Here is a 14,518-nt window from a genome sequence, read left to right as displayed (position 1 = left end):
TGCCCCGGTCCGGGAAGATCCCACATGCCGCGGAGCGGCTGGGCCCGTGAGCCATGGCCACTGAGCCTGCGCGTCCGGAGCCTGTGCTCCGCAGCGGGAGAGGCCACAACAGTGAGAGGCCCGCGTACCGCAAAAAAACAAAAACAAAAACAAATAAAACCCACAAAAAAATGAAACATCAGGGGCAAATATAAACACGGCTATGACACCAATATTTTTTTATCACACTTCCTTTTTTTTTTTTAAGTTATTTATTTATTTATTTAACATCTTTACTGGAGTATAATTCCTTTACAGTGTTAGTTTCTGCTGTATAACAAAGTGAATCAGCTATATGTATATCTCCATATCCCCTCCCTCTTGTATCTCCCTCCCACCCTCCCTATCCCACCCCTCTAGGTGGTCACAAAGCACCGAGCTGATCTCCCTATGCTATGCCGCTGCTTCTCACTGCCTATCTATTTTACATTTGGTAGTGTATATATGTCCATGCCACTCTCTCACTTCATCCCAGCTTACCCTTCCCCCTCCCCGTGTTCTCAAGTCCATTCTCTATGTCTGCGTCTTTATTCCTGTCCTGCCCCTAGGCTCATCAGAACTATTTTTTGTTTTTTAGATTCTATATATATGTGTTAGCATATGGTATTTGTTTTTTTGCCTTACTTCACTCTGTATGACAGAATCTAGGTCCATCCACCTCACTACAAATAACTCAATTTCATTCCTTTTTATGGCTGAGTAATATTCCATTGTATATATGTGCCACATCTTCTTTATCCATTCATCTGTTGATGGTCACTTAGGTTGCTTCCATGTCCTGTCTATTGTAAACAGTGCTGCAATGAACATTGTGGTACAAGACTCTTTTTGAATCATGGTTTTCTCAGGGTATGTGCCCAGCAGGGATCATGTTTCCTTTGCCTGCTAGACTTCTGTCCTCTCCCCATCTCACTGACGCTTACCTAGGCTTTAAACTTTCAGGTTTTTTTTCAGGTTTGTGAGGATATGCAAAATAATCTCATAGTAAAGTATACTTTTCCTTGGATGGCATATCTAAATATCCATGCTTATTTAATCATTATCACCCCATTCTTTTAATTAGCTATAGAAACAATATTCCCTTACATGGTACATCTCTCCTGCGTATTTCTGAATCTCAAGGAGAGGGTCTAGAGAAGTTTTCTTTCACTCTAGATTGCTTATAGCCTCTGTAACGTATCATTAGTAGAACCTTGAACAATATGGACTCTCTGGTACCACTTGAATCTTACTAAATCAGAATTCCAATGTTCCTACCAGCAAGTTTTCATTTTTAAAAAGATCCACGGATAATCCTGGTACATAAAGACAAAGGCTACTTCTTCCTGTTTTCTGCTATGTAAATCTATGCAAGTTAGGATTTTGGATTTATTGATGTTAAAACTAAAGGAGAACACACCTAGGGAATGAACTTATGATTGATAGATACTGGCATGGTTGAAAATCTGACTAAAGAGGTATGACACTTGAAGAACTCCAAAAAGCAGACACAACCCACAAGAGAAAACCATCAGTGCTTGCTTATTTGCTTTTTTTGCTAATGACTTTTTCCAATTGAGTTTTTGGTGAGGGAGAAGTTATCTGTTATGCTATTGAGAAGAAAAGGCAGCAGACTGGAGCAAGTTCTGAAAAAATACCCCAGTAACAGATAGAACATTGTTAAATCTACTTTCCTTGAGGTAGGCTTAAGATGGGCCCTGACACATTCCCTAGTGCTGCTGAAAATAGTGACATGAAAAATGTTTTAAGATTCTGAAAGCCAAACTACCTCCGTGTTCTCTATCTTTCCTTGGGATTCTGGAAGCTACAAATGTAAAAATATAGAGGAGAGGGCATAAAAAAGGGAACTCACTTTCTAACTAGCGTTGCTCTCCCTAATAAATCACAGTATGTTCATCATAATGTACACCATACCTTAAAGAATTCCGCTCTATGGTTCTACTGCAGAACGTACACTGAATAATTGAATCATATATGACCAGTAAAGGGAAACGTGAGAACCTCTGATAAACATTAATGCAAGCAGGTAATGTTAACTGTAACAAAGGTTCATGTACTTTGGTGATCCATTGAACTTCAGATACTCAAGGACAGATCCACATATTGCTGAATATCATGGCCATGAGCTGACTAGATTAAGCTTAACCAAAATAATTAGAAAGAATAAGATGAAGGGGAACTAAATGACACAACAAACAGAGCTAGAGTAATGGGCCATTTTATCAAATCAAGTCAAGTACAGGAATGGACTTCTTTTAGACATATGGCAATCCCATAAAATAACCTGGGGCCTTATCACTTTCAGAAAGATCATACGTTCTGCACTCGTGCACCTAGTCAACTAATCCATTCTGTAACCAAACTACTTTTTCTCTGAACTTTGTTTTGTACCTTGGAGCATCAAATTGAATAGGAAGTTCTCTGAACTTAAGCTCCTGAGCCTGTATTCTAAAGTTTTGCCTTGGGTATCTGATATCATGTAAAGGAGAAACATGGCCTTCAATGTCAGAACTCAGAGGTTTTAAATTTTCTTCTGACAATCGATTAAGCATGATAGGTCTGAGCACGTTTTTTAAACTCTCTCAGCCTCAGAATTCTCTTCTGTAAAATGGTATCAACAGCACTTAATTCCCAGGATTTTAGAGAGTAAAGGAAAATGCTAATCGAGTATTACTCAATAAACAAATATGTCTTCCCTCTCTCTAGCCTTCCTTATGGTAGATTATCAAACCTGAGAATATTCATAATCATTTCAAAGTCAGTTGACACCTCTCCAGTACAAGTGTTGAGTAATTGATGAACCCTATTTTTAGTGCTTTTCTCTTGAGAGAATGAGAGAGAGAGAGAAGTAAAGTGTTTCCAGTCAAGAGTAAGCATAAATTACATGGCATGACTCAAGATTAATTTACAACATTAATAATAGTTATATGATCTGTCGTCATGTATTAGTGCTCGACAAGAGAAAACTTGACTGGAAAACTAACAAGGTTGAAGGTGAAGAAAAAAGTGCCCTGATTAACACACACAGGCCTTGGGAATACTACCTATCTGGGAATCACTTCTACTTTCAAAGGCCTGAAAATTCCTAGCTTGAAAATGTCTGCATTTCTAAAAAAATAAAATAAAATAATTTATAATCATAGTGAGAGTAACCAAGAGAAAAGAAAATGGATTGAGTTGACTAAAAGAAAACTGAACTTCAGCATAAAAGTATCTTTTATCAATTTTGAATTCCTTATTTCCATTATTAAGCACATTCCTAGACCACTCCTATAAATTCATATATATTCAAGCATATATACATGTTTATACACGACTCATGGCGAAACCAATAAACCGTCAAAACACATTAAAAATCTACTTACAGATTTGTGGAAGCTCTCTTTTCTTTGCTGTTCTTGAATGCTGTAACCTATAGACTGAAGGGTTTTAGGATGTAGAATATGGGTATTCAGAGTTTTTATGCTATAAAATTAGCAATTTCAAGCCAACAGAGGTTTCCCTGCTTTAATACGATTCTAAGTATGCAAAGCCCAGCAAGAACTGTTGGTAAGGGAGAAGAATAGGACTAATATCTGTTATGGGTTCCAGTATTTGCTCTAGCTCTGTGTTAAATTAAGAAGTAAAAAAAGATGAATGAAGCAAAGCCAATTCCCTACTTCTGACGCTTGAAATATAATTTGTTAATTTTTTCCATCATGCAAAATTTAATCTTCCTCTGCTTTTCCAGTTTTCAAAATAAATGTGCTTCAGTTTTGCATCGAGTCCAGACAGACACCTGCAGTTTAATTCTTCTTACTAGTTCCACAACTTTTCTCTGTTCAAAGGTTAGAAAACACATCTTAAAAATAAGTCAACCGGGCTTCCCTGGTGGCACAGTGGTTGGGGGTCCACCTGCCGATGCATGGGGCGCGGGCTCGTGCCCCGGTCCGGGAGGATTCCGCGTGCCGCGGGGCGGCTTGGCCCGGGAGCCATGGCCGCTGAGCCTGCGCGTCCGGAGCCTGTGCTCTGCAACGGGAGAGGCCACGGCTGTGGGAGGCCCGAGTACCGCAAAAAAAAAAAAAAGTCAACCAACTGATCAGCCTCTTTAAACCAGCAATGAATATAGGCAAAGCTCAGTGAAGGGCAGTATTAACTGTTTTAGTGCTTATATAAAACTTTGGTTACTTAAATTGTAACTTTAAATCTAAGAAATACTGGAAGAAGGAAAGAAAAAATATTCCAACTGCTTTCAGACCTTCCCGCTTTGAACCATTTCCTGCTTATCTCTGTTAGTTCCCTCCTAATGAAATACTTGGCAGATTTTTACAATCCCAATGAATAATATACACACAATGCTTGAGCAATTTTCTTTAGAGAGTCTTTTAACATGATTGTGACAATTTAAAATAGCACAGAAATACTGCACACTCCTCAATTTGCCAAAACAAACTGACCAAACATACTAGACATATGTATCACAAATTAATCTATGGAATAAATGAATTCTGACGAATTCTGGTGATTTTCATTTCAGTGATGTCATTTTCTGTAATGTTACTCCGTAGGTTATATGGCTTTCAAAGGTAAACCTAGCCTTAGGCAGACAACTCATGTAATACATTTTTATGACAACAAATATGTATCCAAGCACAATTTTAGCAGACAGCAAATGAAAAGTTGTCTAAACAATGCTAATAAAACCTTAATTCCTTTTACCGTTTTGATGTTATCCCTTATTCTCATACTCATTGGCTTAGACGTTACCAGTGGATGTAACATCATTCTATTTGAAATCATCTTCTTTCAACCCTAGCAATAAAGTAACTGCAGCTGACTTTAATTTTAATAGAGAATAATAAATGCGGAAAGGAAGCAAGAGTAGATAAATGTATTTACCTCACATTAGAGAAATAGTTCATATAATCATTATATAAGATAATTATACTTCCATAGGCAGTAGTAATATATTATGGTTGTGGACAAATGATTAAAACAAGAGAGTTGTGTACAAACGTTTGGTCATTTCCCAGGGTCTGAGACAAGTTGTTTCATGCTTCTTACTCCCCAGAAAGCAATGCAGATGGAAAAAAAAACCTGAAGAAATAAAATACAGAGAGGAAGAACAATTAAAATTGATTCAATACTTCTGTTCAACTGAGTTAGAAATACCTTTCTAGGGAAAAATGAATATACATATTTTAAGCAATTAAATTATTCAAATTGAATCTAGCAGTTGTTCACTGATAGAATTTAGCCAACCCAGCTTAAAACATGTTATGTGAAGAGTAGTAGTAAAAAGTTTTGTTGGGCTTCCCTGGTGGCGCAGTGGTTGGGAGTCCGCCTGCCGATGCAGGGGACGCGGGTTCGTGCCCCGGTCTGGGAGGATCCCACATGCCGCGGAGCGGCTGGGCCCGTGGGCCATGGCCGCTGAGCCTGCGCGTCCGGAGCCTGTCCTCCGCAACGGGAGAGGCCACGACGGTGAGAGGCCCGCGTAACGCATAAAAAAAAAAAAAAAAAAAAAAAAAAGTTTTGTTTCTGTGGCTTTTAAAATAAAATATCCTCACAAATCTGGGTCATTTCTAGGGATGGGGCTATATAAATTAGGCAGTGAATGAAACAGAACTGTCTTCGGCTTTTGGATACATTGCATGTTGTTTGTATTGTACTAAACAATCTCATTATTTATATAGCTTAAGAAGCCTTCGGAAAAGAAGAAATAAAAACAGTATTAAGGAATCATTTATCTCTGAGGCAATGTGATCTACCATATTATGAACTTCACCCAACATGAATTAAATTCTGAACACTGCTGACTTAACTACTTAGTCTTTTGATCTTCCCAGGTGTAAAACTGTAAGTGCAAAATTCTCTTTAAAATTGAAGACATATGAAATCATAATAAACAGTCGTAAGAATTCATTGAGTTTACCCGTTTGCTTTAGAGTAACACCACACATTCCCAATAAATCACCAAAATTTAACCAAGTAAAAGTGTTGACTTCTTACGATCCTAGCAAGAATGATAATACAGCCATCCTCAGGAAGAATTAACCGGTTGCAGAAATTTTCATTGTGTGTCATCTAAATGCCATAATGACCTAAACACACACACCTTCTGCTCTTCTTGAGGTAAAATCTAGGCACTGGTCATAGTCCTTACACCTCAGAGCTTTCCAAAATCAACACTCACCCTTTACCTATACACTAAAATTAAGCTATAGGATTTCTTTTATGATCTCCATTTTATGTGTTATTAGAGTGATGATGAAAAATGTCCAAACAGCTGGGGATATGGAGAAAGCTGTGAAAGCGTTTCTCCATACTTTTTTTTTACTGTGCAAACTTCTTCAAATGATTAAAATATGACCACTTGCTTCTCCCCAGAATGATCACAATTACTGAAAGATCCATTAAAATGTACAAAGAGACGTAGTCAAGCAATAAGATGAAGGCGTGGGGAACTTTCTGGGGTGATGGACTAAAGTGAAGCCAAGGCCATTAACTGAGGCCATTCATTCCCAGAAAATACCCTCAACTGCCATGAATTTGCTATTAAAGCCTGGATATGAAAATAACAACCACAACAAAACCCTCTTAAACCCGGATATTTAGATTAGATGGGTAGGTTGTTCAGTTTCATAGGAACCTTCTTGTTCTTTCTAGAGAACCATTATCCTTTACATTAGCTAATCTGATAGTTTTATTCAAATCCTTGTGTTACTTTCAGCCTATAACATCCACAATATAAAAAAGAAATACCAAAAATAAAATCAAAAGTCATTTTGAAGCAGGAGTCAAGAATAATATTAACATTCTGGAGTTGCCTCAGAAATCAAATGCAATATACTTAAAGGTTGGTTTTGATTTTGTTTGACTGTACTTCAACTAAAATGACCTCATGGGACTTCTCACACGGCGCCAAGCAAAGTAATATCAAGATAAGGGATATTTGTGAAAGTTAGTAGATTGTGCAGTGAATTACATTTGTATATGCATATGGGTTAATGTTGGCAGAGGGATAGCTGAGAAGACAGCTTTTAAGTGGGACAGAGATGATAAATTTATGATATCGGAGTGAATAGTTTAATTTGGATCCATAATATTAATTGAGCAACTAATTGATACTTTGTGCCGTGCAAGGCACTGGTATCTGAAAAATATTTGGCAGCAGAAATTTTTATTGGTTTTCAATCTAGTGTCTAGGGTCACATGGATTATTTCATTGGTTGAAGTCTAGGGAGAATGAAACCTCTACAACTGTGTGTAAAATTTTGTATGTCATAATTCTCCTCTTCCCTACTCTTCACCCACTAGACTATCCATACTTTCATCTAGGATCTCTGAAATATTAAGAACCTCTGATCTAACAAGAGTGTGAGAAAGATTATAATTCAGTACTTGCCTTTGTTGTTAATTCACCACTTCCCAACTAAATCTTTCCACTTTTTAAACTATAAATTCAGGTCGATTTCCTTAAGGACCCATCCCTAATTAAAACACAAAGATCTTATCGTATTACCTAAAATGCTTTTACCTTCTTACCAAAAAGTGCAATGTTGCACAGTTTGTAGTTTTATTTTGTTTCTCTGTTTTTGGTTTTCTATTTTTTCAGGCCCCTATGTATTATCCCTCCAAATGGAGGAGAAAAGCTAATGAAGTGAAGGGGTCAGATTCACATGTAAGATTAATGCACAGTGAAACCCTTGCTTAGGCTGGGCATTGTCTTAGATGCCTTTACTAGATTATAATGTTTTATTCTCACAGCAAACTTGGAGAATTGGTATCCAGTTTACTGGTGAGGCAATGGGAACTCATAATTTATGTGGTTTACCAAGCAGTCACAAAACTACTAAATATCAGAGCTTGTATGATGTTTTCATTTACTTAATGTCCTCCAGAAAATCAAATACACATCCTGGGAAGTTAGTTCAGTGAATATGAACATCAATAGTGAATTCATTTTCTCTTTTTTAGTAATCATTGTACTTTTTTGCCACTAACTACTAGGTTTCTAAGACCTTTTCACAATCAATATTTTAAGCATAAAGTGGATTTTTTTAATATAATGAAATCCAGATTGGCACAAGATCATAGAAATTAAACGCAATGAATATGTCCTTCTCAAAATATGCATGACCCTGAAATAGACACCCAGTTTTATTAGAAAATAGTTAAAAAGGAAAACACAGATTTGCTTTTATATTTTTGAATGTGTGTATATAATTATAATAGATCTAAACATACATTTCATATATAATTTTAAGCTGGAAAACTATTTAACATGAACTCAATATGATCACTTGATTATTATAGTCATTTCATTTAAAATTTTCCCTTGTCCAGTCTTTCTCTTGATTTTTGTATTAGGCTGTTCATTTTAGTTCTCCATAGCTGATCAGATTAAAAGTGTCATTTGAGATAATTGCTCATTAACATATTTCTCAATCAACTATTTGTACAATGAAGGCAGGGGAATTACTACTTAGGCCAGTGTAAGACTACATGGCAACCACAGCACTTTTTCTTTGCAATATTCTTCCCTAATCTGTAGATATGATGCTTCCAGATACGTACAAACTCAATGAACACTTATTTTATTCTAGGTCTGGGCAAGTTCCGTGATTTTAACAGCTGGATTCAAAATATGAAACAGAGGAAGTTCACTCTTGGTGTCAAGCCCTCCCTGTGTAACACATCATTAGTGGCCCTTGTCTTCAGGCTATTTCCTTGACTTCCCAGGGCCCTCCACTCTGACGCCTGAACTTTGGCCTGTACAGATGCTGTCCACATTTTCTCCGCCCCTTTCCCAAAAGTTCACCAATTGGCAGGTGGCTAATCTGAGCCATTAATCCATAATAAAATGTCAGCGGGAACTGACGTGTCATTCTGCTGCTCCTCCCCATTAAGTCTGTGTTTTTAGAGGCCTTATTAAAAATGGAGCAAATCAGGCATCTAATCCTTTTTTTTAACGTTTTAAAATTGAAATAGTTAATTTATAATGTTGTGTTAGTTTCAAGTGTACAGCAAAGTGATTCAGTTATACATACATATATACATACATATCTATGCTTTTTCAGATTCTTTTCCATTATAGGTTATTACAAGATATTGAGTATAGTTCCCTGTGCTATACAGTTGGTCCTTGTTGGTTATCTATTTTACATAGAGTAGTGTGTATATGTTAATCCCAAACTCCTCATTTATCTCTCGCCCCTCCCCTGCTATCCCCTTTGGGAACCGTAAGTTTGTTTTCTATGTCTGTGAGTCTACTTCTCTTTCATAAATAAGTTCATTTGTGTCATCTTTTTAGATTCCACATATAAGTGATATCATACGATATTTGTCTTTGTCTGGCTTACTTCACTTAATATGATAATCTTTAGGTCCATCCATGTTGCTGCAAATGGTATTATTTCACTCTTTTTCATGGCAGAGTAACATTGCATTGTATATATATGTATCACATCTCCTTTATTAACCTGTCAGTGGACATTTAGGTTGCTTCCATGTCTTGGCTATTGTAAATAGTGCTTCTGTGAACACTGGGGTGCATGTATCTTTTCAAATTAGAGTTTACTCCAGATATTTGCCTGAGAGTGCGATTGCTGGATCATATGGTAACTCTATTTTCAGTTTTTTTAAAGAACCTCCATACTGTTCTCTATAGTGGCTGCACGAATTTACATTCCCACCAGCAGTGCAGGAGTGTTCCCTTTTCTCCACATCCTCTCCAGCATTTCTTATTTGTAGACTTTTTAACGATGGCCATTCTCACTGGTGTGAGGTGATACCTCATTCTAGTTCTGATTGCATTTCTCTAATAATTAGCGATGTTAAGCATCTTTTCATGTGCCTGTTGGCCATCTGTATGTCTTCTATGGAGAAATGTCTATTTAGGCCTTCTGCCCATTTTTTGATTGGGTTGTTTGTTTTTTGATATTAAGCTATATGAGCTGTTTGTATATTTTGGAAATTAATCCCTTGTCAGTCACATCGTTTGCAAATATTTTCTCCCACTCCATAGGTTGTCTTTTCGTTTTGTTTATGGACTCAATTTGCTGTGCAAAAACTTTTAAGTTTAATTAGGTCCCATTTGTTTATTTTTTTTGATTGTTTCCACTACTCTAGGAAATGGATCCAAAAAATATTTTTGTGATTTATGTCACAGACTGTTCTGCCTATGTTTTCCTCTAGGAGTTTTATAGTATCTGGTCTTACATTTATGTCTTTAATCCATTTTGATTTTATTTTTGTATATGGTGTTACAGACTGTTCTAATTTCATTCTTTTACATGTAGCTGTCTGATCTTCGCAGCACCACTTGTTGAAGAAACTGTCTTTTCTCCACTGCATAGTCTTGCTTCCTTTGTTGTAGATTAATTGACCATAAGTGCATGGGTTGATTTCTGGGCTTTCTATTCTGTTCCACTGATCTGTATGTCTCGTTCTGCCTAGTACCATACTGTTTTGATGACTGTAGCTTTGTTATATAGTCTGAAGTCAGTACAGTATTGTCTGTACCAAACCTGCATGAAGCAAGTTTATAGGTGCCATTTCTCCAACTACACTTGCTCACTTCCTATCTCTCTGTCACATTTTGGTAATTCTCACAAATTTCAAACTTTATTATTATTATATTTGTTATAGTGATCTGTGATCTTTGATAGTACTACCATAACTTGCTGAAGGCTTAGATGATAGTTAGCATTTTTAGCAATAAAGTATTTTTAATTAAGGTATGTAAAATTTTTTTAGACATAATGCTATTGTACACTTAATAGACTATGATATAGTGTAAACATAACTTATATGCAGTGGGGAACCAAAATATTTGTGTGACTCACTTTTTTGTAATATTTCTTTACTGTGGTGGTCTGGAACCAAATCCACAGTATCTCCAAGGTAGGCTTGTACTCCATTGTGTACATTTTGAACCAAATTTAGACCTCCATGTTGATTTCCTAAAATTCTCCTGGAATGAATGTACCTATTTTGTATCACTAATAAAGCATACCCCACCTATAAACTGAAAAGTATATTTTTATTTAAAAATTCTTTCTCTGACATTGATAAGGTTCATAAAATATCAGTTAACTGGCTATTTAACATAAGTGTAACAACCACAACAGCAGCAATTTGTTTTAAGGGAAACACGTTAAATGTACAGAAGTTTTTACTAAATTATTTGGAGAAAAATAAAACCAATTGTTTGTTAAATATACATTTTTTACATGTAATATTATAACATGGTTTATTAACTAAGCAATTCCATAAATGTCTCTCAATGTCAACAGATGTACAGTGCAGTTTTCACCAAATGGTGCATAGCATTCCATCTAAAGAATAACCTATATTTATCCAATGCTGTACTGTTGAATGCTTGAGTCATTTCAGAATCATGATTTTGCTATTGGAAATGGCGCTGTGCATTTACAACAACATGGAAGGACCTACAGACTGTCATACTGAGTGAAGCAAGCCAGACACAGAAAGACAAATATCACATGATATTGCTTATATGTGGAATCTAAAAAAAACGGTACAAATGAACTTATTTACAAAACAGAAGTAGAGTCAAGGATGTAGAAAACAAACTTATGGTTACCAGGGTATAAAGCGGGGGGAGGGATAAATTGGGAGACTGGGATTGACATATACACAATGCCATATATAAAATAGACAACTAATAAGAACCTGCCGTAACACAGGGAACTCTACTCAATACTCCATAATGGCCTATACGGAAAAAAATCCAAAAAAAAAAAAAAAAGAAAAGAAAAGAGTGGGTATATGTATAACTGATTCACCCTGCTGTACACCTAAAACTAACACAATATTGTAAATCAATCACACCCCAACAAAAATTAAAAAAAAAAAAAAAAGAAATGGTGCTGTGATGAGGTCACCCTGGAAGCAGTGTGTTCTCACTGATTCGTCCCTTTTGGTCCTTCAGTCCCACCTCCTTCCATTTGCTCTTCTGCCCCTTCCAATGCCTTTGAAACCAGTTCCTTGTATTAACATCCCACTGTTTGAAATACCTAGAGTGCTTTCTGTTTTCCTAACTGGACCCTGTTTCAAACATTTTATTTTCTTTTCTTCTCACAACTTTTTTTTTTTTTTAAATCAGAGAAGTATTTGATTAATAAATTTTTGGTGAAAAAAAAGATGAAGGAGGACAAAAATTCAAATCTATTCAATCAAGTGACAGTAATATTTTATACGATAAAGAGTTTTATAACGTCAAAATGTTTCATGTGGATTAATGGTGTCAGTATAAAATAGTTATAGTTATAAGGTACATATAGCTCCTGTTATGTCATTTGAATATTAAGGGTGAAAAAATGATTTCCTTGACTACTCACAGCCTTAGTGTAATATAATCCACTTTTTTTTTTTGAGGGGGAGATGTCTTTTTTATTTATTTTTTAACATCTCTATTGGAGTACAATTGCTTCAAAATGGTGTGCTAGCTTCTGCTTTATAAAAAAGTAAATCAACCACACATATATACACATCCCCATATCTCCTCCTTCTTGTATCTCCCTCCCACACTCCCTATACCACCCCTCTAGGTGGTCACAAAGCACCGAGCTGATCTCCCTGTGCTCTGCGGCTGCTTCCCACTAGCTATCTATTTTACATTTGGCAGTGTATATAAGTCCATGCCACTCTCTCACTTCGTTCCAGCTTACCCTTACCCCTCCCCGGGTCCTCAAGTACATTCTCTATGTTTGTGTCTCTATTCCTGTCCGGCCCATAGGTTCTTCAGAACCATTTTTTCTTTTAGATCCATATATATGTGTTAGCATACAGCATTTGCTTTTCTCCCTCTGACTCACTTCACGCTGACTTCAGGTCCATCCACCTCACTACACAAAACTCAATTTCATTTCTTTTTATGGCTGAGTAATATTCCATTCTATATATGTGCCACAGCTTCTTTATCCATTCCTCTGTCAATGGACACTTAGGTTGCTTCCATGTCCTGGCTGTTGTAAATAGTGTTGCAATGAATATTGTGGTGCATGACTCTTTTTGAATTATGGTTTTTTCGGTGTATATGCCCAGTAGTGGGATTGCTGGGTCGTATGGTAGTTCTATTGTTAATTTTTTAAGGAACCTCCATACTATTCTCCATAGTGGCTGTATCAATTTACATTCCCAGCAACAGTGCAAGAGGGTTCCCTTTTCACCACACGCTTTCCAGCATTTATCGTTTGTAGATTTTTTGATGATGGCCATTCTGACTGGTTTGAGGTGATACCTCATTGTAGTTTTGATTTGCATTTCTCTAATGATTAATGATGTTGAGCATCCTTTCATGTGTTTGTTGGCAATCTGTATACCTTCTTTGGAGAAATGTCTATTTAGGTCTTCTGCCCATTTTTGGATTGGGTTGTTTGTTTTTTGATAGTGAGCTGCATGAGCTGCTTGTAAATTTTTGAGATTAATCCTTTGTCAGTTGCTTCATTTGCAAATATTTTCTCCCATTCTGAGGGTTATCTTTTCATCCCGTTTATGGTTTCCTTGGCTGTGCAAAAGCTTTTAAGTTTCATTAGGTCCCATTTGTTTACTTTTGGTTTTACTTCCATTTTTCTAGGAAGTGGGTCAAAAAGGATCTTGCTGTGATTGACGTCATAGAGTGTTCTGCCTATGTTTTCCTCTAAGAGTTTTATAGTGTCTCACCTTACATTTAGGTCTTAAATCCATTTTTAGTTTATATTTGTGTATGGTGTAAGGGAGTGTTCTGATTGCATTCTTTTAAATGTAGCTGTCCAGTTTTCCCAGCACCACTTATTGAAGAAGCCATCTTTTCTCCAGTCTATATCCTTGCCTCCTTTGTCATAGATTAGTTGACCATAGGTGCGTGGGTTTATCTCTGGGCTTTCTATCCTGTTCCATTGATCTATATTTCTGTTTTTGTGCCAGTACCATACTGTCTTGATTACTGTAGCTTTGTAGTATAGTCTGAAGTCCAGGAGCCTGATTCCTCCCGCTCTGTTTTTCTTGCTCAAGACTGTTTTTGCTATTCGGCGTCTGTTGGGTTTCCATTCGAATTGAGAAATTTTTTGTGCTAGTTCTGTGAAAAATGCCATTGGTAGTTTGATAGGAATTGCATTGAACCTGTAGATTGCTTTGGGTAGTATAGTCATTTTCACAATGTTGATTCTTCCAATCCAAGAATGTAGTACATCGCTCCATCTGTTTTTATCATCTTTAATTTCTTTAATCAGTATCTTATAGTTTTCTGCATACAGGTCTTTTGTCTCCTTAGGTAGGTTTATACCTACGTATTTTACTCTTTTTTGCAACTGCAAATGGGTGTGTTTTGTTAATTTCTGTTTCACATTTTTCATCATTAGTGTATAGGAATGTTAGAGATTTCTGTGCATTAATTTTGTACCCTGCTACTTTACCAAATTCATTGATTAGCTCTAGTAGTTTTCTGGTAGCATCTTTAGGGTTCTCTACATATAGTATCATGTCATCAGCAAAC

General features: G+C 36.4%; 1 protein-coding gene across 1 annotated transcript in view; it reads right to left on the bottom strand.

The window, feature by feature from the left end:
• Positions 1-4,390: 4,390 nt before the first annotated feature.
• AGMO (alkylglycerol monooxygenase) overlaps positions 4,391-14,518 on the bottom strand; it is a 331,081-nt gene continuing 320,953 nt past the window's right edge. Inside the window, exon 13 of the mRNA XM_065884138.1 lies at positions 4,391-5,115. Coding sequence (XP_065740210.1) covers positions 5,041-5,115 — 75 coding nt within the window. The 3' untranslated portion in view covers positions 4,391-5,040. The remainder of the gene's footprint in view (positions 5,116-14,518) is intronic.

The sequence above is a fragment of the Phocoena phocoena genome, chromosome 9, assembly GCF_963924675.1.
Source record: "Phocoena phocoena chromosome 9, mPhoPho1.1, whole genome shotgun sequence".
In the NCBI taxonomy this organism is placed as follows: domain Eukaryota; kingdom Metazoa; phylum Chordata; class Mammalia; order Artiodactyla; family Phocoenidae; genus Phocoena; species Phocoena phocoena.
This window is presented reverse-complemented; position numbering and strand designations above follow the sequence as displayed.